Below are 27,684 nucleotides of genomic sequence, written 5' to 3' on the forward strand. Positions count from 1 at the left end.
CGCCAGCCCGCCAGTAGCCTACTGGTGTTCTTTTCTCTCTTTCCGTTTTTGTCCTGTCTCTCTGTTCACCTGCTTTTTATGAGGGTCCATCAGTGAGCTGTATCTGAACAACTAGCCTCAATGAATCACCTTCAATCAGTACAAATAATTACCCCATCAGCTTATCCCAGTCATCCCAGCCTTTCTCTTTCTGACACCCACTTTGTTTAATTACCCCTATTAAGCTTTATATAAACGTGTACTGCTTTTATCCCCCTCTCTATTTTTTTCTCTCTCCAACCCTGTCTTTTTCTCACTGTTGTCTGAATGCCAGCATAGCTGCTCAAGCTTTTTCTTCTCCCTATTGTCTGGCCCTATTGGCTTTCTCACTAATTAGCGCTGCTGTTCTGAGGATAACTATTGCAATAAATTGTATTATTAACAAAGAAAGGTAATACAAAACAGCAAACATTCGTCAAAAGACAGGGCCAAATGCACAATCGTGGAGGCAGAAATAGATTTATGAGCATGTTGTGAATGAGTGAGAGAGGATGGGTGGGATTAGTTTAGGAAAACTCAAAGCTAAATCTGAGGCCTGTCAGATTACAGATAGGAACCCATGAAGACAAGCACTACACTAAAACGAGTTGTTTGCAGGGAAACCATCACACATTTTTAAAACCACAGAGGGTAAGTGCAGGAATATGAATGCATCTCTAAACATTATATAAGATTGTATCAGTACTGCTTTAGATATGTAAATTATCTTTACATATGTCGTATGTTGGTTGATTATTATTAAGAATGCCTCTAGACGTGGAGAAGATTATTCAGTTTATCAAACAAGGTGACCAGGACAATGTTCAAATCCATCTGGATGATTACAACGCTCAGGTAAATACAATTTGCTGAAATGCAGAAATGTAATTAAATTTAATAAGATTAATTCTGTGCTCAATATGATAATCGCTGTGCTGGCAGAAACAAAAAACTGTGTTAGAATCTTCTACTACTTCTACAACACTCAGATATTAGCAGTTTCCATGACAACAGAACTGGGGTAAACCTGAAGGGTGTTTCTCATTACTTATCCAGTCATTTTACAATTTCTGTGATGTAGCGAAGTTTTATGTGTCTAGCATTTGCAGAGCCTTTAAATCCTTTTGTCTCTCTTATATTTCACCTTTTAATAATCCGTCTGTTTTTCACAGTACTCGCAATGTTTCTTTTTTGATGTGGAAGAAAGGGAGAGAAGAAAGGTAAATTCTAAAGTCTTTCCTCGTTTATCCATCTGTCCTCAATCTGAGGACACACATGGCTTGGATTAACACAGCTAATAATGTAAATCTCACTCATCCATCTTCACTTATCTTTATCCCTCACTTCACCCTCATCTCATTTTTTCAGTGCATATACTCACAAACATGTTTTTTAATCATGATTTTTCACTTTTTGCCCAATGCAGCAAAGAGAGCTGGATGAGGTAAATCTTTCACATGACATAAAGAAAAAGAAAAGGTATTTGCTGTAAAAGGGAGTGAGATGTCTGTGGGGAAGAAAAATGAGAGAGGTGGATAATCTGAAACTAATATACTCGCCGTCTATCTCACCCTGGGGCACCTGTACATGCCGGCTCCCAGAATGTCGGTGTCGGAAGGGCCTGTTCACTCTTTTGAGATCATTATTTTGTTGTTACTGAGGACCAATTATTGTGCCGTGTGTCAAAAAGATAATTTATTGGTACTCATACACTCACAAAAGCCATTTACCTCTGTTCATCATGCCTGTGCTCACAAAAGCTTTTATAATCTCTCCTCTGTGTTCATGGATTCTAACCGAAGCTTTTATTAGTCTTAAATGAACTTCTGTTGTTGATATCTTAAGAAGCAGGCCAGTGTTTAAAATCTGAATCTTGAGCTTGAAGGTAGTCATTGACTTTATTCTTCCCCTGTCACCTCTCAGTTCTTGCAAAAGCTTGTTTTTTTCTGTTTGTCTAACTACACTTTCTCTTGTAAATGTATACATTAGAAGTATACAAGTATACAAGTATACTTGTGTTTGTTCTTCTCTACTCAGTTCCGTAGGAATAAAGTGAGAGAGTATGTTCCAGACTCAGACTCCGATTTTGACTTTGATGAGAATGAGGATCCAGATCTTGTTCTGCGGAGGGTGAGTCAAACACAACTTCTTTCAAACAATATGACCAAAAGTAAATGAACAACCCAGAATCACATCTATGGGTGCGTCTCAATCAGCTCCTATAGCTTCCTAGGTTGTGAATCAGTACATCAACATGAATTCAGACACTAAGGACAGTAAGAACTCTGACTCACTACACATTGGGACACTGATGACTATTTCCGGCGATGTGACTGACAATGTCCTCATTATACAACATCACTACTGGTATTTATGAACAACATCAGAGCTGATAACTTTCTGACATCATTTTTAATGTTATTTAAATACATTATGATAAATATTTTGCTTGTTAAATCCGTGCAACATTTCAGCCGTAAATAAATTATGTTTGCTGGATTATGTTAATTACCTGTCTAGCCATGTATGTTTAGGCTGAAATACAATTAAATAATTGTTTGTATTTTAAAAAACATAGCATGCGAGTTGGCCCGTATGATTTATGTTTTGCTCTTCAGAACTTCCGTTAAGGGAACATAGTGAGCATCGATGCCTTTAAAAGGCCGTCTCCCTGATCAGTGCCCTGACTAGGCTACTGAATGGGAGCTGATTGAGACACACCCCATTTCTTCAAGTTAATTTTCAGAATTTTTCATCCTTTCAATTGATTTAGAATTTAAATAAAGATGGTCACGCCTCACAGGAAGTTACGTAATTTATTCAATTGTAATAGAAAAAAAATCTATTTATTGTTCTATCTATCAATTGTTCTGTCATTCTATAATCTATTTATAAACCTTCCAACTTGAAGGCTTTAAAGGTTTTCTCAAAGACGTTCAAACTTTGTTCAAAATATCAAACAAAGTCTTATTAAGAAAACATTCTTTAAAACTTTTGTCTTAACTATCTTTTCTAGTTAAAAATTACATGAATTTCAGTTCCTTACATTAACATTTTTAGTTGTCCTGTTGTCCATAAAGCAGGAGTCTTCAAGCTTTTTCATGCCAATGGGCCTCATCATCACTGTGAAGAGAAAGCAGGGACTCCCCGTTAAATTTTGTATAAAATTAAGTGCTGCATTTTAAACCTGGACTTTAAAAACACATGCATAGTGCCATATTAAAGGGGTCCTGCTTTTTCAACTTTAGCGTGTAATGTAGCTTTTTGAGCATAAAAAAATCTGCAAGGTGACAAAGCTCAAAGTCCACTATAAAGGGAGATATTTGTTTAACAGAATTCCCATTTGAAGAACTACAACGAACGGCTCATTTAGAGTCGGACTACAACGCACTTTTTCCGGATGTTATGAAGTCATAACTTTGAAATTGACGCCATCTGAGTAGAACCTTTGGTAGAACTCGCCGTTATGAAGGGGCATCACATTTCCCCGGACCACACGGCTAAGCGCTGCCAATCACAACACACTTGGCCAGCTAACCAATCACAGCACATTTCGTATTATCGGAAGGAGGGGCTTAATCGAAAATGCCGCAACTTCGTAATAGGGGCATAATAGGACTAGCCTGGTTCTACCAGACTCTCGTACATTTCATTTGTACAGAGAGTCTGGCACCGCTCCATTGACAATCGTTAACTTCCTTGTAGGCGGGTACTCTATTGAAGTCTAAAACTATTGGATCTGCCCAGAGTCACTCTGGATCTGCCACCAATCGCTAACGTTTGCTCGTGATGTATGTCGAACCCCGTGGGGAGGAGGGCCACAACATCATGGCCAAAATAAACCTAAGCAAAGATTGTTCTTGCTCCGGCTTTAACTTCTTAATATTCGGCAGAGTTGCTACAACGGACCGAATGGCTTCGCTCGCATCTTTCTCCGCTGCCATTACTGAACTACAACTCAAAATAACGCACAACGTCATCGTTCTCAGCCACTCCCTCTGTTCGCTGATTGGCCCTACAAAAAATTGATCGGAGAAAACCAAAGTCTACAGCACAATCCCAGACGTAGTACTGAAGGAAAATGAAATTGAGCGGAAGTGCGTAGGAGGGCGGAGCCAGGCTATAATAGGACACCTTTAATGTTTAATGTAGGCCTACAAATTTTATGGTTACGAAGTCATTAAAATTATCATTATTGATTTACAGTTTTACTAAACTTATTTTTAGCTGAACTTTAGGTTTACTTAAAAAAACATTACAGGTGTGCATCTTGAGACCAAACAATGGTACTGACATATTTTAAGATATGCCAGTGCAAATTGCTTTCAGTTAAAACAGCTTAAACATGCATTTTAGTCTGGGACTAGGTTTAAGCCCTGTCTGTGAAACAGCTAGGGGTAACTTAAACCTTTTAACCATTTTCTTTTCGGTCTCCTTCAGAGGCTTGCTGCAGCTCTGATCTTGTTTATTCGCATGCGGCTGCAGCCGGGCGTTTTGAGGGTGTGTTTGCGAACTCTGCGAATCATCTCACGGGACCGAAAGGCCTTGGCCCCCTTGATCACAGACTATGCCATTCTAACTCTCGCTCGACTCGGGGGAATCTCCACCCTGCCTACCTGGCCTGAAGAAGAGGCTGCCCAGTGGGGCTCCTCCCACAGTGACATCACTCCTGAGAATGAGACGGAGACACGCCCAGAAAATAATGACAGCAATACCCAAAGCCCAACATGTTTCAGTGAGACAGATGATTCAGTCTTTGCCTCCGCAGCCTGTGCTGAGTCTTCGGTCAGTGAAGGATGTTTGCAATTCAATCCTGTGAATTTAACATCTAACTGTACTGGAGCACAAAACGACCACCATGAAGAAAGCATAAGGAAAGATGGGGTCTGTGGGATGTTGATGAGAGGAAAGAGGGATGCCAGAGGTGAAAAGGATGAGGAGGGCCATGATGATGGAGAGATCTGGAGGAAAGAGGCAATAAAGGCTCTGTGCAATGTCATCTACAACAGCACGAAAGCACAAGAGAGAGCCAGCACCCTGAAGTATAGCTTAAAATTTAAGATGTTCATTTTTTTTTTGTCATGTGCAGTAACATCAAATAATTCAATATTGTTAGCGAAAACGCACTCTGTCTGATTCATTCTTTTGTGCTTTGTTTTTTTCATCAGGTTGCTCCCTGGCCTGTCAGAGAGACTTAAGGAGGGGATACATTCCTCATCACCTCCAATTGGTCAATTTTATGAACTGCGGTTTCTGTTTCTCTTGACTGCTTTACGGCCTGAACTTAGGATAGAGCTCCGCCAGGTAACACTCAGTGATACGTATAGGCTATATGTAATATGGAATGGATATTATTGGTGATACATATGTGTGCCCATGAAGCAGGAGTCTTCAAACTATTTCAGCCCAATGGCCCCTTGGTGGAGAGGAGCAGGGACTCACTGTTAAATTTTGTATAAAATTCCTGAATCCTTAATTTTTTATCACAGTTGCTTTGGTACATTTCTCAGATCATTACTGAAATTTGCATAACTAACTTCCACATCATAGTCACTTGTGCACATCATAAAAGCAATTTCTCATTCTTTTGAACAAATTGCCAATGCTTTGGTAAATACATGCAATTGATTATGTACAATTGCCTGCTGCTTCCTAATTTATCAATTCATTATTATTTCCTTCATTAGTGAAATTCATAATTCACCTCCGCAATTCATCAATTCAGGACATATTTACAAAATAAAGTCTAATAGAAATGTATTGAAAACATGGTTGACAGTTTATGACAACAAGTCCACCATTTTGCATTTAATGACTTATGCAAGGAACTAATGCCTAAGATGTTTCGAAGAGTACGAGAATTCAACAGAGAAATAGTATAATAGGCCTATATTTTGATCAACATGACATAAACAGTTGATAATAATCAATTGCATTAATGTACCAAAGCATTTGCAATTTGTTTAAAAGAATGAGAAATTGATTTTATGATGTGCACAAGTGACAAGATGATGTGGAGGTTGAACAAGTAGTTTTGAGAATTTCAGTTGTGATCTGAGAAATGCACCAAAGCAACTGAGATAAACTAAGACTTATTGGAGCCCCTGCAGTATCACTGTATACCCCCTAAGAGTCACAGACCACATAAAAGAAAGTGTTACGAGACTTTTTAATTTGGGTTTCATATCTTCATTATCTCATTCTGTGCCTTCTCTTCCTGTCAGGAGCGCGGTGTGTCCATGCTGACTGCAGCTCTGGAACAGTGTTTAGAAGTGTGCTGGGGTGAAACGCATGAGGTGCTGACTGACCTGACAGCACCCCCTGTGTGTAAGGAGGTTTCACAACGTGCCCTTGAGATTCTGAAGATCCTATTCAACATTACCTATAATGTGCACAGACAGGAAGTAGACGAGGTAAATAAAATAAGACAAGATAAAAAAAAAAGATATTCTTAATTTGTGACCATGAATTAACTAGATTAAAATGAGGGAATGAATTAGTACAATGTGGCATTGATTAGTAAGTTGCTTTAACTAAAAGAAGAGAACAAATTAATACAACATGCATGGCCAAGAATTATTGTCATAAAAACAAATTCTTAATTTGTGGCCACAATATCGATTTTATTTCTGCATGCCATGTATGGGGCTTCACAAGGAAGAGGATGTTAAGAACACAGGAATTTTGAATATATTTGAAAAATGAAAGAAAAAAAATGAATTCATCCCAATTCACTTAATTGTGATATTGTACGTAAAAAAAAAACCAAACTAATATGATTGAAAGTTTAGTTATTTTCTCCAACCTAATAAGAGGTATATGATGAGGGCATGAAAATCTACACCAACAGGATGGCCCATCTGTTAAGGAATTTATTTTCAACATTTTGGGTTCTTCTTTTCTGGCCACAGGAGGCTGCGGCTTTGTATCGTCACCTAGCTGCAGTCCTGCGTCACTGTCTGCTCGTGAACTGTGAGGGAGAGGAAAGAAAAGAGGAGCTGCAAGGGTGAGAGTGAGAATTAAACCAGTGTGATGAAGTCTTGAGAGGTCTCATCCTATTGATCTCTATAACTCTTTTGTGCTGAATGTCCACAGACACACAGTAAATGTCCTCTCAGCGCTCCCTCTGCAATGCCTGGATGTTCTGCTATCCGTTCGCCTATCCGAAGGTTCAAAGGAGTCCAGCGGAGTCAACATGGACTGTGTCCACACTTTGCTGCTCTTTATGGAGAAGAGACTGGACAGAGTGAGAAAGAGCACTCTGAACTGTATAGGTTGTGTTGGAGAATTCTGCTGTCCCTATACATGTATCACAAAATGAAAGTAGGCCTGAAAGATGATGTAAGAGAAGACTAGAAAACAGGAAAGCACCTAGACACCCTGTATGTCGCCATGTATGGAAAAACAAGTGTATGTCTACATGTATGGAAAACAAAAACAGGAAACCAACAGTAGAGAAACAATAGCAAAGGTGCAAAGGTCTTTTAAAACTGTGTATGTAATCATTTTTAAAAAATATATGTACCAAAGGTTGGCCACAGTTAGAAACGAGACAGCGAGTCTGGAACAACAATTGTGGCGAAATAGTGGGGAGGAGCAAAGGGGAAAAGATAACAAAACAGGCACTAATTGGACAGGTAAAGATAAGAAAATGTATAAGAACCAAGTACTGACCATTGTAAGATCAGAATGTCCAGCTGGCTTCTCACTTTGTTGAACTGCTCAATAAAGTTATATTCTTCTGAGACCTGAAACCTCGACTCTGAAAGATTTCTTCTGAGAACTCAACCAGACTTTGAAAATTGAGATTGAACCACGAATTGGCCACGACATATTTGGCGAGCCAGCCAGGAGTCTTCGAGGAGGGGACAGCCGTGGGTGACGCCCTCTGGTGGAGATCGCACGAAACAAACGGTCGACCAAAAAACTAAGGTAAGCAGCTTTTTGCTTAATTTGTTTCGTGTGGTCTCTGACAGAGCTGTCATCTTGGTTGGTAAATATTTTAACATATTGTTGAAATTAAAACCCTGCCGAAAAACGAACCTAAAGATAAAGTGAAAATTGATTATAAAAGTCTAGGTTTTGGGTCAAAAGGAAGAAAAACGCATATATGTGTATGAATGAAGGCATGAACGAGTGAATGAGACCTGCAAGAGGAGCTGTAGGGGGTAATATAGCATAAAAATTGTGCTTTTGCCTGAATGAATGTTAAAAACTGTGAGAAGAGCCACAGGGGTAATATTACAAGAGGAGCTGTATTTTACCTGTGTGAATGTTTGAAACCCTATAAGAGGAGCTATAGGGGGCAGGTTACCAGAAGAGCGGTAAATCTGTTGGAATGAGTGATGAAGATATGCTTTGAAATGCTTTAATTGTTGTTTGTGTTGTGAGTATAAGAGTGTGCCGGCCTAAGAATAGCACAAGAAAGTGAAAAAACTGCAGAAAGATAGAAAAAGACCGTTAAAATTGACAAAAAAGTTGATGTAATAAAAGCTAATTGAACATAGGCGCCTGAAATTAAAAGAAAAAGCTTATAAGAAAAGGTAAAAATCCTTTAGATAGAGAAAGAAAGAGGGGATCTCCCAGTTCTAAAAATAGACAGAGTGAGCCTGCAGGCTGAAAACTGGGCACACTGCCAAAAAGCCCCTGAAACATTGATAAGAGAGAGAAACTAAGATTGAGGAAGAAAGAGAATAGCAGTAATAAAATTGTGCACATTGAATAAAAAGCTTCAAACCATGGATTAATAGACTAATTGAAGAAATTGATGGATGGCAAAAATCTAATCGGTAAAGAAAAATCTCAGAAGTATAAAAATTATAAGGCAAAGAATATTCCAAGATATTGGTTTTGTCGTTTGTTTGGACATCTGCCAGATTGTGAGCTCTGTGATCCAGACAAAGAGACGAAACCTTTGTTAAGCAAGAAGTAAAAGGCCTATTAATATATTAACTGTCAGGAAAAGTGTGTGAGTGAAATCCTGTGTGTGTGTGAATGAGAAGAGAGTAAAAAGTGTGAAAGTGTGAGAGCAAGAAAGGAAAATAGCTAAAAGAGGATAGGAAAGCTACAAGCAACAAAAAGCTTTTTGAAACATTAAAAACAGAACAAATGTGGGACGGACTCAGTGATTATCAGAGGGAGAGACATATGAGGTGGATCAGAAGACAGGGAGAAGATGAAAAACTAAGACAAGCATCAGAATTGACTAAAGGCATAAAAAATCATTTCTGGTTAGAAAGAGAGTTCATAAATGAGGAAGGACAGAGACAAATACTAACAGACCAAATAAGAGATGAACTCTTGCGAGATCTGGTTAAGATAACAAACATTGATCAGCTTGAACAGGAATGGCCCTATATAGATTGGTTTAAAGTAGTCAAGAGCCAAATAACGCATGAAGTTGTGCGACAGCACTTAAACAAATTTGAGCTACCCAAATCTCTCCTTTTGGATGCGCTGATGGTAACGTCAGAAATAAAATTAAACCCAGTGTGTGTTCCATATTTGAAAAGCAATCGAGCACATTTCTGGCCACCAGGACTGGGGGGCTCAACAATCCTACAGAACATTTACATGATAGTGGGGTCATGTGTGAGGCCAGTGAAGTGGGAAAGTGATGTTATTGTTGAAGTAGGAAGTGAAGGGGAAATCAGACCAGTCTTAGTAGACAACTGGACGCTGGATAAGCTGGTGGTATTGATAGTGCTGAGAAACAACCCAAACAGCATTCACCATCTGCTGATAGAAATAAGACAGAACAAGGAGGAAGTAGAGGAAGTGCCAGTGGCAACAGTAGCAGCTGAAAATGTGGCAAGGATGGTCGAATAGATCAGGCAAGAGAGGAAATAGGGGGAAGAGGAATTTGACTCAAAAAGAACGAATGACATTGATTGAATTATTTGAACCCTTAGCGTTAGAAACCTGCACCAAAGAAGAATTAAACATATCAATAACCATGTTAAAAGGCAGCAAAGTAAAATTGACTCCATCTCTCACCTATCAATATAGGGGAGGAGAAATAACTGCACGAGGCCGGTGGTTTGGGGAAATCATAACCTGGGACTTCGAGTTAATTTATCTGGGGGAAGACATCATTTGGAAAGACAGTACATACAGCAAACTAGGAGAGGTGACGTCGAGGCCACTGTCTGAGGTACCAATACGAATTATTTTGAAATATTTCAAAAAGACAAAACAGATACCTGAATTGATCAAAATTGAGTGATTGCATCTCAGTTCAAATAACCTAAAGAACAGACAGTAAGGTGCTGAGACGATGGCTTCGATGTCACCCCAAGAAGAGCCACCAGTGGAGCAACTGGCGTCTCAATATCCAATATGTAGGGATACCATTAAAAACTTGTCAAAAAAGTGGGAAAAAAGGACCAAAAAACTAAACACTAAGTGGCCAGCAGAGGGAACATTTGATTTGGCTATGTGTAGGGAAATGGGAGCATTAATAAAGAACCACAAAGCCCAAGATAAGAGCAAGAAAAGACAGGAAAAACGTGACAAAGAGCAGGAGGTGCTAAAGTTATTTAGAGATGTAGGAATACAATTACTAAAAGAGATGAGAAATAAAAAAGAGAAAGAGGAAATTAAGATAGAAACCCCACCCCCTTATGCACCACCCTATGATATGACTGGGAAACAGCTGCCTCTGATGACTGGTACAGTGAAAATAGAAGGCCATGTGGACTTTGCGGATGATGAAGAAGGAGAAGAAAGAGAGAGGGCAGAACAAGAGCAAGTGGAAATAAGAAACTTTGACAGGGGAGAGGCATCCAGAAAGCCAGTCTCTAGAAGGGGAACACCTATTGAACAAGAGGATGTGAGCAGAAATGAAGAACAAGACGAATGGGTCATTAGGAGTGAATGCAAGGGAGGCCCAAGCGATGAACGGACAGGCGAGCCCCACACCACACACAATGAGGGTCCCACCCTAGAAAACCCATACTGCCATGCACAGGAAGCGTTGCACAGCCTTGAAGAGAAGGAAAAGGAAGAAGAGGCAGACCACAACCTTGTTCAAGGACCTCCCAATGCAGTAAAGAGGAAGGTGAGGAAAGATGTTTCACATGCTCGTGCTGAATACTATGATGAACTCACCCGGCAGATCCGTATAACTGACGAACGAATCAAACAAGAAGAAAGGCGCATGCGGGACTCTTTCGGCGCTGTGGGGACAGAGAAGAAGAGACACCAACAACACTGGAAAGAGTCACAGAAACATCCTGTGAGATCTCGCTCCTCCAGCCCCTGCCGAGAGTACAAGAAAGTGACTGGCACCCTCCTGCTGGAAGACTTACCTGATAGTACACCATACTGGCAAAGAGGACGAAATCTTAGGGGCTGGACTCCCAAATTCGACTTATTCCAGGACAAAGAGACCCCTGACAGACAACATGCACAATGCCCCATTTTGATCAAAGGACAACAAGGACAATACATCCCATGGGCAGGACAGGATCTTGAAGGACTGATTGCTCGCCTACCTGACCTACATGAAGGGGCAGGAAAGTGGATTAAGCTCTTGGAAGAAGAAACAATGGGACGGATCCTTGCCGTCGGGGACGTCAAGGCATTGCTGGCAAAATGTGTGGGAGGAGCCAAGATGAATGAGTTGCTGAGGGCATCTGGAATTCCAGGAGCAGTGGACGCAACAATAATGGATGCTGTGCCTCTGGACAAACACAGGGCTAACATATGGCGTGCCCTAAGAAATGAATACCCAACCCAAATGGACCCCAAGATGCTGAAAGGAGAACAAATTGGGGATGAAGAAAACCCCATCACTTATGTCCAGAGACAAGCACGAAGATGGAAGCAGGAGCTGGAAAGGGATCCTGAAAAAGACCCAGTCATGACAGCACTCTTCAGGAAAGCTATAGTTGATGCCATGCCCCCCGCGGTTAAGGCTAAGCTGGAAGATGTGGTTGGACTGAGCTCGAAGCCAACAAGAGAGTTCAGCGATTATGTGGCTCATGCAGTAGAACAATATCGCAAAAATGAGCTGAAACTAAAAAGTCAAGAAAGAGAGCTACAAAGAAGACTGACTCAGCTACAGCTGGACGAGCTGGTGAACAAGAAAAAGAAGGTTCAAGCTGCCCTGAAGGACACTGAAGACCTGTCTGCAGTAATGGCCACCGTGGATGTGCCAAGTCAGATGCTGCAGCAAGCAGTGCCACAGCCACAAGCAATGCCACAACCACAAATGATGCCACAGCCAGCACAAGTCATGCAACAAGTACCAGCCAACATGAATCAGAACATCCCACACAGCAGCAGTCAGCCACCACAGCCAAATGGACCCATTGTGGTTTACCTGCCTGAACAGCCAGACTACAGAGGCAGATCAATAACATCAATGGGAAGAGGAAGAGGAAGAGGAAGGATGTACAACAATCAACAAAGGAACAGTGACCAGTCAAACCTATGCTGGGGGTGCAACCAACCTGGACATACCAAGAGAAATTGTCACGTGAATCCATGGCCACAAGATGTGATGCAAGGTCAAATGCAACAGCCCTGGCAACAAAGACCCATGAACCAGCACCAGATATCAGGTCCGGTCAACCCATGGCGGGGCCCAGATCAAGGATACTAGGGGTGCCCAGAGAATCCTACGGGGAGGAGTCAGCTGCCAATGCTATCTTCTAACGCTGACGAAGAGCCTATGCTGAAAGTGGAAATAGAGGACAAGACAGTACCTATCATGCTGGATACAGGGGCAACTTACACATGTTTAAGTCCAAACTATGCCGCTCACCTCCCCAGGTCTGGAAAATACGTTAAGACAGTAGGATTCTCGGGACTGACACAGTTAATACCAATGACGGCCCCTGTCAGCATCAAAGTTAAAGACTCTGAAATCAAAATTCCTGTGCTAGTATCAGAGCAGACACCAGTCAATCTGTTAGGTAGGGATGCCATTTGCAAATTGAAACTACAGATTTGGTGCTCCCCAGAAGGAATATACATAGAGAAGTCAGGATTAAGACAAATGATAGTGATAGGTGAAACTAAACCAGAAGACTTGCAAGCTAATGTGTATTGGATAGGGAACATTCAAAAAGGGGTAGAAGAAACACTGGGAAAATGGGGAAAATACATAAAGGCACAGTTCCAGAAACCTACGACCCCCAAAACGGAGTATCACTGCACCATGAGATATGACCCCTTAAGAGATGAGGAAATAGAGCAGGAATGGTTAGAGGGCACTAAAGGTCAATCTGTGGGTTTGATCTCAAATTCAATAATTATAGGCCCAGCAGGAGCAGCATTACAGGTAGATAATTGTGAGTTCACAAATACTTGGTTTAAGGTAGAGAGTTCTGTTCCCCATGTTACTCTGTTGACAAACGAGGGATGTCAAACACAAGATTTAGGCCCAATGATAGTGAAGGCAAAAGGAAAACGCTGGAAGGCCACTGAAAACCCTTATATCTTTCAATCAGATGACATGACATATCTTAAAATTCTCTGTACTACTACCATGGTAGGGATCCCACAACTGATAGTTGAAGAAAAAGAGAAAGGTGATCTTAAATCTAGGACAGAGGAATTAATGTTGGATATGGAAAGACAGGTACCCCCAAACTTATGGTCAAAACATGACACTGACGTAGGGTTAGTTAAATCAGCAAACCCCGTTAGAATCAAAGTGAAGAATGGAATACAATTGCCAAGAAAACAACAATATCCTTTGAAACGTGAAGCAATAGAAGGAATAAGACATACAATTGATGGCCTAGTGGAAGCAGGAGTATTGATTGAAACCATGAGTCACTGTAATACCCCGATCCTACCAGTAGAAAAAGCTAATAAATCAAAATGGAGACTTGTCCATGATCTTAGAGCAGTAAATGAGGTAGTTGAAGATTGGCCAGCTGAAGTGCCAAATCCACACACTCTGTTGACGAATGTTCCACCTGCTGCCAATTATTTTACTGTGATTGACCTTTGCTCTGCATTTTTCAGTGTTCCACTAGCGGAAGAAAGCAGACACCTTTTTTCCTTCACTTACCAAGGTAAACAGTATACATACACTAGAATGCCTCAAGGATTCAAACACTCGCCTCATGTGTTCAACCAGGTTTTAAAACTAGACTTGGAAGATTTAAGACTAGACAGTACCCTAATCCAATATGTAGATGACCTCCTCATTTGCTCAGCAACGCTAGAACAGTGTCATCAGGACTCAATCAAAGTGCTAACCAAACTAGCAGAAGGCGGCCACAAGGCCTCAAAAGAAAAATTGCAATATTGTCAGCCGCAAGTTGAATACTTGGGTCGATTGATTGCCCACCAAACCAAGGCAATTTCTCCTAGCCAATTGGAAGGAATAAGTAAAGCACCACAACCACAAACTGTGGGACAAATGATGACATTTTTAGGCATGACAGGATTTAGTGCAGATTGGATTGAAGATTATGCTGTTAAAGTAGCCCCACTGAGAGCTCTGATGAAATATGCAGGCCAACAAAATTTGAAGGCGCGCCTGACTTGGGATCCTGAGGCACTGATAGCGTTCAACACATTAAAGAAAGAAATGCAAACGGCTCCCGTCTTGGCCATCCCAAATTATGATCGAGAATTCCATCTGTATGTGGCAGACAGAGTTGACGGATTTGCCTCTGCTGTCCTCATGCAAGAAACTTGTAGTGGACGCAAAAAACAACCTATTGCTTATTATAGCACCAAATTGGATAATGTTGCACAAGGGTACCCTCCATGTTATCAACAAGGTTTAGCAGCAGTATATTATGCATATGACAAAGCTTCAACTATTACCATGGGTTATCCAGTCACTATTTACACTCATCACAAGACTGCTGAATTACTAGAACAAGGACGATTTGTACTAACACAGGCCAGATGCTTAGCGTACTCTGCGTTACTGACTTTCCCAGACATTACAATCAAAAGATGTGCCACAGCAAACCCAGCTCACTTTATTCCGCTGGAAGGGGAAGGAACACCACACGATTGTGTTTCTGTCTCTCTAGCATTTACTCGTCTGAGACCAGATTTGGAATCAACACCAATTGTTGATGCAGACGTAGATTATTTCGTTGATGGCTCATGTTTTAGAGACCACTTAGGTAACCATGCTGGTTTTGCTGTCATACGAAAAGATGGAGACAGCTTTACTCCTGTACTGAGTCAGCACTGTGAACAACCCTGTTCAGCACAATTGGCTGAACTGAAGGCTTTGACGGAAGCTTGCAAATTGGCTAAAAACACAGTAGCTAATATTTACACAGATTCTGCATATGCTCATGGTGTATGCCACCTGTTTGGTGCAGTGTGGAAACAAAGAGGGTTCAAGAAAAGTGATGGAACGCCTATACAACATGGCAACCAAATTATTGAGCTAATTACAGCACTCATGTTCCCAACTAAAGTAGCCATAATCAAATGCCAAGCCCACAAGAAGGGCAATGATTTTGTAATCAAAGGTAACAATGCAGCAGATATGTATGCAAAACAAGCCTCTGGGTGTCAATTGGCAGTCATGGCACCTTCTGTACTAATTCAGCCACTTCCCTCTATGGATAGCATTGCTCAGATGCAATCAAGAGCAACACCCCCTGAAATACATTTGTGGCAACAGAGAGGAGCAACAAGAGATGCGAATAACATATGGCGGTCGCATGAAGGTCTTATGATAGCGCCAATCCCTTTGTTAAACATCTTGATTCCAGATTCGCACAGTTTTGATCACTGTGCTAGAGGGGAAATGTTAAGGAAGATAAAGAGACAAGGCTTTTGGTCCCCGTACCTACAGGCAAAGATAGATGAATTTCTGAATGGATGTGAAGTTTGTGCGCAAAATAACATCAGGAAAGGTACAGCAACCCCATTAGGTACCATCCCTGTTCCAGAAGGACCATTTAAGCACTTGGTAATGGATTATGTAGACATGATCAAATCGGTAAGAGGAAAAAGGTACATGTTGGTAATTATAGACAGGTTCAGTAGGTGGGTGGAAGCAGAACCATCAGCAGATCAAGGGGCACAGACAGTGATCAAGTTTCTGACCAGGGAAGTAATACCAAGATTTGGGATACCCTCACAAATTAGCTCAGACAATGGATCAGCTTTTATTCAAAGAACAGTCAAAGCAGTAATACAACAGTTAAGGATGAAGCAGAGGCTCGGCTGCGTGTACCATCCTCAATCTCAGGGTCTCGTAGAACGCGTTAACGGGACTATTAAGGCAAAAATTAACAAAATCTGTGCAGATACCAAGCTTAACTGGGTAGATGCTTTGCCCCTAGCTCTCATGAGTTACCGTATGCAGACAAACAGAATCACAAGCTTGTCCCCACATGAAATGTTGACAGGGAGACCAATGCCAGTACCGTACTTGAGAGGTCCATACGAAGGACCGCCCTTAGAACAGCTACAGATGGAACTAAGGGCGTACATGAAACAACTAACTGCTATACATGAAGCTATTCATTCACAGGAACAGAACAGGGGGCCCAGAGAAGAGGAAGAAGAAACACCATGTCCAGTAGTTCCTGGAGACCAGGTGTATCTGAGAGTCTTTAGGAGAAGGTGGAATGAACCAAGACGAGAAGGTCCATATACTGTAGTCAGGGCAACCCCCACAGCCGTGCAGGTAGAGGGCAGTACCACATGGTATCATTTGAATCATTGTACCAGAGTCCCAAGACGGAGACATAGAAGACAGGAGGAGGACACAGATAGAGTAGGAGAACAGTTAGAAGAAGTAGCACAGGATGCCCAAACGAGCCAAGAAACTGAAGCAGAAGATGATAACAATGCTGCTGAACCTCATTCTAGGGAAACTGAGCATACTGGGCCAGGAGATGAAATGCAGGGGCACTCAGATCTACAACATCCAGAGAACACGGAGCCTGAGGATGAGAGAGCTCCTGATCCTGATCCTGGCAATGATACAACTCTTGCAGCAGCTCCCTCAGGCTCAAGGTCTTCAGGACACCAATCCCCTGGAGAAGGTCCCTCCCATGGAGGACCATACCCCCCAGAAGAATTTGTCACTCTTGACCTCCAAGATATTGATCTCCCAGACATTAACTTCTCAGAACTTGACCTACCTGACATCCCAGAGTGGGATGGGTCACCTTAATCTGACTGAGCCAACAGAAGGTAACAACACACGCAAACACATAAAGAGATCCACAAAGAAGGCCAAACAATCACCAGAGAAAGCTGCATTGAGCAAAGCACGAGCTATGCAGGAAGTTAAAGCCCTAGAGGAAGATTATTTTGAGTTAGAGATAAAAAAGGAAGCGTTACTAGATGTAGCATATCACAATGAGTGGTACAAATGGGCTCAGTACACAGTAAAACAGACAACTGAACGATCCTGCCTGTTATGTTCACCGTCACCTTTGAAAAAATTGAGATTGGTTCCAAACAAATATGACTACATGCACTGTGCTAAATTTCATTCAAAACAATGCGATAAGATGGGACGAATAATGCCTTACTGCCCTGCAGATTGTTTGGCTATGCTAGGGAATGACTATTACAAGAGTTTTTTCAATCAGAGCGGGTGGGGAAGCGAGTGTCAAAAATTAGATGTGAGGGTAGCTGAGAATAAAAGAGAAATTCCAGAAAATTACATTTTGGATAGGTCACTTGAGTATGAGTGCTTCAAAGTAACCAAAGGATATAACAATGTAGGAACCTTTAAGGGAAAATGCGCCATAATTTGGCATCTAGATTTTGAAACTTACAATGACCCCAATGTGATTAAGACTACTAGTTCAATCTATGCCACGGCTACCATAAACAACAATATGACTGTAACTCAAATCCAGGACGATTGTGAAGGCGCTACCTTAAGTTTCCCCTTGATAGGACCATTAATGAACCAAACAGAAGCAATTGCGGACTATTATTGGTTGTGTGGAGGGAGGCAGTTAAGAGCAACCTTGGTAGACTGGAAAGGCCTATGTGTAAGAGTCAGACTAGCCCAGGAAACTGGAATAGTGAGTTGGGATCCTGATGAGCAAGAGACTATAGGACTGACAAAGAGTCATAATTACAGAGTGAAGAGAGCATACACAACGGATCCTGCCGTTTATCTTGATTCCATTGGACAACCGCGAGGAATACCACATGAGTTCAAAGCTAGAAGTGAGGTGCTGTCAGGTTTGGAATCGATATTTGTATGGATACCAGTAAATAAGAACACTGAGTGGATAAATTACATATATTACAATCAGCAAAGGTTCATTAATCATACTGATCAGGCACTTGAGGCACTAGGCCAACAATTAAAGTACACGAGCAAAATGACTTGGCAGAACAGACAGGCATTGAATTGGCTTTTAGCGGAGAAAGGAGGAGTTTGTGTAATGTTTGGATCTGACTGTTGTACTTTCATCCCAAATAATACAGCCCCAGATGGATCGTTTACTAAAGCCATGAAGAAGATAAAGGCGTTGAGAAATGAAGTTGCCACAAATGCAGGGAGGGACAGAAGTTTTGGATATTGGCTTGATGCAGTATTTGGATCATGGAGGGAGTGGCTCATTAAGGTGGGAATAATAATAGCAGTAACTCTTGGCGTTGTTTTTGTGCTGTTCTGCTGTATTGTGCCTTTTCTTAGATCCATGCTGGCTAGTGCAGCTGCAAAACAAATGATCAATGTGTCAGTGAGGCCAACAGGCATTGACATTGGGTGCACCACCACGGGGGTATATTCAGCTGGCCCAGGCTTGGACGAGTTGGAAGAATTCCTATAAGGGAGTGGGCAAAGAAACAAGGAATAAGGGTACCTCATTACTTTTGATTTTGAAAATCTTTTTACTCTGTTTTTGATCAGATAGGGAGATAGCACCACTGTGTATTTTGATTTGGGGGATAAAAGTAGTTAGAACAATTAGAACATGGGTAGAGTAGGAAGTTAGTTAGAGGGGTTTTTCTACTTTCCTTTGGTTTATATGAGGGCCCTTATTTCCTGAAGATATTTACTCATATATAACATTCTTACATATGTAATCCTTTGAAAAACAATCATTTGTGTATCTTTTCTTTTAAAATAAGTTGCCGATGTAATGATCTTCTGACTATATGAATGATATAATCTTTTGCATGGTTTTTACCTATATAATCATATATCTATATGTAACCATATTAACTGTTACAATTTTTAAAACATGTGAATGAGAGGGGACGATAGAAGGTTTGAAGCAGGTCATTGCCCGTGGTACGAGGTAATGCAACAAGAACTAATGGAAAAAGATAAGAAAGATTTTATTACTATTAATTATTTTTACTTTTTATTATCTATCCTTTGAATACATTTCTGTAACAAATCTAAGCAGTTTGGAACTTACATGTATAAGGCCATTGGAGCATGTATATAGTTTTAAGTCCAAAAGGGGAATTATTTTGCAAGCGCGGTCATCGACTGTTGAAGAAACAAGAGCTGACTCAACTGGTGGTTTAAAAACCCGCTGTCTGCTCCAACACCAGATAGCGCTCTAGGCAAAGCCTGGGCACCTCTGGCAACGATGGAGCAACCCAGATAGCACTCCAGGCCACCGGAAGCGCCTGCGCAGTTCCTCTGGCACCGATGGACAGAATCAAGAATTCAAAGAAACATGTAATGTATTGATTTGATGCATTGGGTGGTTTTGAAAGGAAATACGTCCCCTTAAAAAATATGATGTAAAGGAAGGTGGGATCTTTTACTCCATCCTAGTCAATTGGGGGCGGAGATGTTTGGTCCTTCTCTTCCTCCAGAGTGCACCTTTGTGAGTAAAGTCTGATTGATAAAGGTGGATGGTCTCTATTGACCATGTTGTAGAATAAAAGGAGGAAGACTGATTCATGAAGATGCATTCTGGGAAACAAGTTGAGTGTGGGACTAGAGGTAGTCCCAAAGGGGGGTTGTGTTGGAGAATTCTGCTGTCCCTATACATGTATCACAAAATGAAAGTAGGCCTGAAAGATGATGTAAGAGAAGACTAGAAAACAGGAAAGCACCTAGACACCCTGTATGTCGCCATGTATGGAAAAACAAGTGTATGTCTACATGTATGGAAAACAAAAACAGGAAACCAACAGTAGAGAAACAATAGCAAAGGTGCAAAGGTCTTTTAAAACTGTGTATGTAATCATTTTTAAAAAATATATGTACCAAAGGTTGGCCACAGTTAGAAACGAGACAGCGAGTCTGGAACAACAATTGTGGCGAAATAGTGGGGAGGAGCAAAGGGGAAAAGATAACAAAACAGGCACTAATTGGACAGGTAAAGATAAGAAAATGTATAAGAACCAAGTACTGACCATTGTAAGATCAGAATGTCCAGCTGGCTTCTCACTTTGTTGAACTGCTCAATAAAGTTATATTCTTCTGAGACCTGAAACCTCGACTCTGAAAGATTTCTTCTGAGAACTCAACCAGACTTTGAAAATTGAGATTGAACCACGAATTGGCCACGACAGTTTCCTGTAGAAGAAAAACATGGCACTTGTAATGCCAAGGTTAGGGGTTTCCAGTGAATGCATAGACTGGGGTTCAGTTTCCAAAACATGCCAAATATCCATGTTAAAGGGATAGCTCACCCAAAAATTCAAATAATGCCATTATTTACTATTCCAAACCAATGACCTTTTCTTATGTGGAACATAAAGGAAGATATTTTGAGAAATCTTTTTTTGTCTATATTGCCCTTTAACATTACAGAGGTTTATCTGGAGATAAAACATTTTGCATTTGTACAATTTATTTTATGATAATTGTTACATCTTCAAATGTGAATTATACAGGGCCATACGCCAAAGGAAAAGTTGACTCCAGTCTTAAACCTGTTGACGGAGAGCAGCAAAGCACACAGGGAAACTAGGCACTATCTCAGACAGCAGGTACAAAACTGCACCTACAAATTCTTTTAAAAAACATTTTCACCATTTCAGTGTTAAGTATTACATTTAGAGAACTTTATAAACATGATACATTAAGGTTGGCACAACATATACTTCTTATCCTCATCCTTATTCTGATCCTGTGCTATTTTTGTGCAGATCCTGCCTCCCCTGAGAGACGTTGAGCTGAGGCCTGAACAGGGGAACACACTGAGAAGCAGACTAGTGCGACTAATGACCCATGTCGACACTGATATCAAACAATGTGCAGCTGAGCTTCTTTTTGTGCTCTGTAAAGAAAATGGTACATAAATGCATCTTCTGAACCATGTAAAGTGCATTGACATATTTACTTGATATATACCATACTGAATATCATATTCATGCATCATGGTATGAACATGCTATTATATGGAGCACTGCGGTGATGACATATTGTAGACTAACACAGAGGTTAGCATCGCCGTGTCTTCCCTGCAGAACCTGATTTCACCAAGTGCAACATGTTCCTGGATCAACATTCCAATCAACCAATCAGATTTGAGCGACAAGTTTACACTTTATATCGAGTTTAGGCTTACAACCAGCATTAGGTTCTTCTACATCAGTGTTATTCACCTATAATCTTCCTTTTAATTAAGGATAACTTGTGGGTAGGGTTTAGGGGTAGGGATATTTTCTGACAGAAATATGTTGACCCAGGAACAAGTCTAACTCGACAAACCAGGACGTGCCTGGTTCCCTCAAGAAAAAGCCATTGGATTTTTTCTTGTTGGTTTTTGGGCCCTGTTTACACCTATTAAGATGTGTTTTGGTCGATCAGATCACAAGTGGACGACGCTAAATACAGGTGTAAACGGGTCTAAAACGGTTTGAGATTATCCACTTTCCACCACTTCCATCCGGTCTCATCCGATTGCTTTCATAGTGTAGACGCTCATGTGGTCGAATGTGTTTGAACAGCCACAAAAGACCACCTACTCTGCCTATTGATATATAATATGTAGGCCTATAATATAATAAACATTATGGGAAGCGCTAGAAAGACAGGATTTAAACTTTGTTGGCTGAAGACCCAAGTTTGGTTTGAAGACGAAAACGTACCAAGCACAATGTTCTCTCACATTTCTGATTTCTAACATGCATTCTCAGCATTTGCCGTGGTCTTGTTTATTTATTTTTTTCTTCAGTGGTGTTCATATCTAAATTGTGTGAGTTTTTTAGTCCATTAGATCAAAAGATCTGAAAAAAAACATACATTTACATAGACCCTCCCCTCGAAGAAATCAAGACTGAAGTGTTTGAAAGTGGTCAAAAGAGACGGATTAAAACACATGTGTAAACAGGAATGTGTCTCCCTCATCCACTTGTGATCTGATCAACAAAAACGCATCTTAATACCAGGTGTAAACCAGGCCTTGGATTATTGAAGAAAATCAGTACTTTGACAAAACAAAAGTTGATTCTTACACTTTTTGTTCATCATGATAATCTTCACAAATCTTCTTTTAAAAAGAAGTGGCGTTAACCACAGGCCTTATTTCAGGCATTTAACTAAAAACCCATTGACTTCGGGACTATGGACCCGGAAGTGATAAAATTAGAAACTCCAATTCCATGTTTTGGCTTACAAAATTATTGGGCAAATTCCAATCAGAAGTGAGCATCCCTATGCCCTACTCACTCCGAAGGGCAGAACATGACCATAAATGATTAAATAAATTACTTCCTTGAAGTGACCATGGCATGTTCCCTTCGCTAACGTCCACATGAAAGGACCCTTCGTGAAGGGATTCAGTTGTTCCTTTTCGTTTGGGACGCTTCAAGGGTGCAAAAACGCCATTTGGAATTCGCCCAACTGCACACCTTTCTGTGACATTTAAACGATATAATATTCATGATCTCTTTCTCTCTCAGTGAGCAGGTTTGTGAAGTACACTGGTTACGGTAATGCAGCGGGGCTGCTGGCAGCGCGGGGTCTTTTGAAAGGCCATGGCCCTTCTCCTCAACAGCAGTACTCCAGTGACTCTGACTCAGACACAGAGGAGTACAGACAGGCCAAGGACAGGATTAACCCTGTGACGGGACGGTTGGAGGAGGAACAGCCTGATCCAATGGAAGGGATGACTGAAGAAGAGATAGAGGCAGAGGCGCTCAATCTCATAAATATATTCAACAGGCTGTCACGGTATGATTCATTCCTTCATATAAAATCATCACTGATTTTCTTTTCAAAACTGTGTAGGCTAGTGGATAGGTAGTTCGATTAAAATATATAGCGCCCTTATAGTGCACAGTTGTTGTTGTTGTTTTTTTTACTCCATCATCATCATCATTATTTTGTGTCCTCTACCACACCCGTACAGGGACAGGATCATTCAGCCAGTGGGAGTGACCACGGACGGCAAACTGGCGCCGCTGTGTGGCCAGACGAGGCACTGCGCTGTGCAGGAGGAGGAAGAGGAGGAGGAAGATGACAGTGAGACAGAACAATAATGGAGCTGATGATTAATGAGAGACAGGTGCAAGATATTTTATACTAATGACTGATATAGGGATAAAATAATGGTGCAACTATAAATTCAATAACTAAGTTATAAATAAGTTATTTGTTCATTTAATATGTTGTTGTAATCAAGGGACGTAAAAGCAAATGATTTTGAGAAAAAAAAAACTGTATAATGTGTAAAGAGAAGAATAAGGGAGAGACAACATTTTTTACATTTTAATGTGCACAAAATAGCGGAGAATATCATTTCTATGTAATAACTCTTGTGAGTCACGATATGCGCTAGAAAGAGTGAAATAGGAAGCTATTAGGCAAAGGAGAAAGAAAGAGACAGAGAGAGAGACAGGCATCACACCAAAGACAGATAAACGCTCCTGGAAAATGCTGCTGGTGTTGCCATGGTTATGTTACCATGGTAACAACAGGAAATGCAGTTCCACAGATTCTTTTTTTCTTGCGCTCGAGCAGGAGTAGAATGTTTACCTTGAAGAGAATGCTCTATGTGCTGAATAAAAAAAAATAATGTCATTATTTAGATCCTCAGAGAAATGTTTTCATTTACAGAATTAGTCAGCACTGAATCTTTCAATCTAATTATTTAGAGCAGGTTGTTTGGCTCTACTACTTAATTTCCAATATATTTCCCCATCTCATTCCTACCAGTGTAAAATGCAAAATACCAGCTCATATGTCAGGAACAAAAATATGAAAATGAATTAAATAAAAAAAATTCCAAAGCAGTCTGGTGTGAAAATGCGTCATTTTCATAAAGTCATTGTTCTTTTCTTTTATTCGCGTTTTTCAAATACAGGAGGATTCATGTACAGATTAGGGACAGGTAGAGAGAGAGACCGAAGCAACTGTACAGTATTTACAGGAGAGAAAAATAAGCAAACCTCCAAAATAACAATAATAATAACAATTATAATTATCATAGTAAACAACCAACAGATAAAAAACAAACAGTAAACACAGACATTTTGCACACTTTATAAACTATTACATCCCTCTGCACCGTCATGTTTTCTTTGAGAAAACGAACAAATACACCATTTTCCTCATTTTCTTTTAAAGAACAAACAGAAAGAACACGTTTTTTTCATATTAAATACATTTTTCTTTTGCTCTATTTTTTTTAACCAAAAAAAAAGAAGAAAAAAAAGGAACTACACATTGCTTTGTCCCCCACTCTTTTGTCCACATCCTGTCCGCCTTGTCCTTCATCTTAGGGGACAGGAAGAATAAGGGGTTATGGGTGGCCCATTTCATGTACACCCTCATAAAACATGAGCATTATTATTCAAAATAATAACAGAAAACTGTCCCAGTTTTGGGAGGTAACCATGTATAAATGTCCATGTATAAATAATACAAATCATAATTGTTCATTTTCAATACATATTTATATATAAGAGTATGCATGGAACATAGCATTCAAAGCTCACCTCTGCCAAAACACTGCTGACCAGTGAGGTTTTCAACCCTGTTCCCTTTGGCACTATCTTTATTAGTCTCTGTGCAGACAACTGTCTTTACACACTCTCGATCTTTTTTTTGTTTTCATAACATCTCCCTGTGGCTCCCGTCGCAGGGAGCTGACACATAATGAAAGAGAGAGGAATGAAAGCTTCTTTACAAAAACATTATGTTAAAATGCAACGGCTTAAACCGCCACTGGCTCTTACGCATCCTGCAAAGGAAAATCTCATTTTCCTGCAACATGGCGGTGCACCAGTTTCATTTGAGTGAGAGGAGTTTCTCCTCTCTCCAAATAGGACGCACTTGGAACGTCAATAGCTGAATCTTAAGCCTTGTTGCTGAGCCTCAGCAGTTCAATGAAGGAATTGAACAGAGTCTCTAGCCAGCCCTGGTTGGCCATGCACTGCTGAACCACCTCCTCCTGACCTGGATCCTCCTCAGCTGCCTGTTCTATACTGTCCGTCTGAAGAGGGAGAACGAGAGAAGAGGGTTCTTACGAGCTAATACACGGATACAGCGATGCATTTCTCAAATAAGCTCATATTTCCTCATACCTCCTTTTTACAGTGCAGAAAGGTGTGATATTTGTAGTGATGGAGAGAGTGATAGAGACTGTATATTCGACAAGTCTCTGTCGGCAGTTTCAGGTCCTGACAAGGAGATAGAGATGGGGTTACAAGCAAAGAAAGAGAACTCTGAGACTTCATGAAAGATCCATTATTGAAATGCAATGACTCCAAAAAGGTTTTTGACATTTAAAGGATCAGTTCACCAAAGAATGAACTTTATTCAATCATTAAAAAAAAAAATCTTAAAAGGCAAGCTTGTAGGCCTACTGTTTTGTAGTAGAGGTGCAAATCGGACTTTATCATAAGATCTGACATTGATTCTATTAGCCAGCGATAAGATATCTGCCGTTATTTCAAACCATGTTGCAAGTAACTGTGATCAATACATTTAAATTATTTTACCAACCAGTTACATTTTTATGAACTGTATGCAAAATACAATAATACTTGATGACCGCTTGCCATTTATAATAGTCAAGTTTTAAAGGGGGGGTGAAATGCTATTTCATGCATAGTGAGTTTTTTCCACTGTTAAAGAGTTGGATTCCCATGCTAAACATGGACAAAGTTTCAAAAATTAAGTTGAACGTTTGATTGAGTATTTCTGTTCTCAAAATACTCCTTCCTGGTTGTCACAAGTTTCGGAAAGTTTTTTTTCGAGTATGGGCGCGTATGACGTCAGATGCGCCGGAATTTCCTTATACGGTCCTAAGGGCACTTCTCTCGGAAGGGCGCGCGCGCAGCTGTAGAGCGATAGCCGTAACCTATGCCCATCAAAGCGCTGTGCATCGGCTGCGCTCGAATATGTCACCAAAGAAGTGTGTTTTCGGTTGCCAAGGCAAGACAACACTGCACAGATTCCCAAAGAATCAAGCGTTAAGGGACCAGTGGATGGAGTTTGTTTTTCCAGAACATCAACACAGTTGTGCAACTGTTCTTGTTTGTTCCATGCATTTCGAGGATGATTTTTTTTATAAACAAGGCCCAGTTCGAAGCCGGATTTGCTAATCGTTTAGTTCTCAAGGATGGAGCAGTCCCAACACTAAAGGTTAACGGTCTTGCATTGGAACCGCAGGCGGTGAGTAGAACTGCTTCAAATATCTGTGTCTATCGGCGTGTAACTAAAGCACAGCATGTAGGCTAAACAACATGATCACGAATAGTTAATGTATCTATGAAGCATGCGATGTATGTTGTGTGTTTGTTTAAATACATTTGTTTAGGTGGCTACTGTAGGTGTCTGTTTGTTTATTGTAAAACCAAATCATGTCTTCATAAACCACGAGTAGACACACAAATGGTCTAAAACTTCGCGCGCTCGTGATTATTTAGCTCCGCCCACACGGCACGTCTCCACCCGCTCGGCTTTCCCCGGAAAGACTCGGTACAGCCTATCTTTCTTTTATAAATATAATAAAACTAAAGACTTTTTGGAGATATGATGGATGCAATATTACTCTATAGGTACTCAAGATTAACATGAGATTGACTGAAACTGAGTGTCCCTCCCCCCTCCCCCTTTAAAGTATATTTGATAGATTTATAAAAAAAAATGTATATATTTTTTTCGCATTGCATCAATATATCATATTGTTAGTCATTTGACCGATGCCTCAATCAATATCATCAGTACACCCCTATAATGCAACCATATATTTATATATATTTTTAAATGGCTGAAGTGCCTAAATACTTCTTGGGGTCACTTACTGAACTGCTTTATTATGTAAGTGAGAAACAATCAAATTACAACTTGCCTGCTGTTTAGGAAGGCTCCTTTTGACTCGGTTTAGGGTTTTGCGGTTGTAACTCTCACCACCCAGGTGCACTTTAACCGCTCCAGAGTCCAGGGAGTCTGCTGTCATTTGAGGGAACATGTGCAGGGTCTCCTACATGAGAAAGGATGGGGAGTGAGAGACTGCCAGACATGTTCCTCAGAAAACACATATCAAGAGGTCTTGAGTACTCAGAGCGGAATAACATTTGAGTTTCACTGAAAGCCAGTGTCACCTGATGTTGGACACTCATGTTGACCCTCCTCAACAGCCTTCGTTTCTGTTCGTTGAGGATACTGTCAATCTTCCTCATGGGTGGGAGATAAAGCTCATCTAAGGACAAAAGGGATTATTACACACATATAAATGCATCTTAGTACCTATTACTTATTATCAAGTTTTTCACTAGTTAATTTGAAATAGCCTAGTCCTCCGGTGTGACAAATCATTTTTAAGT

At 40.6% G+C, this 27,684-nt stretch overlaps 2 protein-coding genes across 2 annotated transcripts in view; one reads left to right on the forward strand and one right to left on the reverse strand.

Annotated features, from left to right (window-relative positions):
* The first annotated feature begins 203 nt into the window (after window positions 1-203).
* si:ch211-195b15.7 (synembryn-A) lies at window positions 204-23,892 on the forward strand. Its single transcript, XM_056255246.1, has 14 exons — window positions 204-669; window positions 783-873; window positions 1,191-1,238; window positions 1,445-1,462; window positions 2,056-2,148; window positions 4,459-5,060; window positions 5,187-5,322; window positions 6,243-6,431; window positions 6,930-7,024; window positions 7,114-7,264; window positions 20,800-20,895; window positions 21,055-21,199; window positions 22,813-23,083; window positions 23,262-23,892. Exons 2-14 carry the CDS (start codon window positions 784-786, stop codon window positions 23,389-23,391), a joined length of 2,064 nt encoding a protein of 687 aa, XP_056111221.1. The 5' UTR covers window positions 204-669; window position 783; the 3' UTR covers window positions 23,392-23,892.
* Window positions 23,893-24,162: 270 nt separating this feature from the next.
* prr12b (proline rich 12b) overlaps window positions 24,163-27,684 on the reverse strand; it is a 28,731-nt gene continuing 25,209 nt past the window's right edge. The window contains exons 13-16 of the mRNA XM_056255235.1: window positions 27,463-27,560; window positions 27,210-27,341; window positions 25,438-25,533; window positions 24,163-25,346 (exon numbers count right to left, since the gene is read on the reverse strand). Coding sequence (XP_056111210.1) covers window positions 25,209-25,346; window positions 25,438-25,533; window positions 27,210-27,341; window positions 27,463-27,560 — 464 coding nt within the window. The 3' untranslated portion in view covers window positions 24,163-25,208. The remainder of the gene's footprint in view (window positions 25,347-25,437; window positions 25,534-27,209; window positions 27,342-27,462; window positions 27,561-27,684) is intronic.

The sequence above is a fragment of the Rhinichthys klamathensis genome, unplaced genomic scaffold, assembly GCF_029890125.1.
Source record: "Rhinichthys klamathensis goyatoka isolate OS25496 unplaced genomic scaffold, OSU_Roscu_1.1 h1tg000119l_1, whole genome shotgun sequence".
Classification (NCBI taxonomy): Eukaryota; Metazoa; Chordata; class Actinopteri; order Cypriniformes; family Leuciscidae; genus Rhinichthys; species Rhinichthys klamathensis.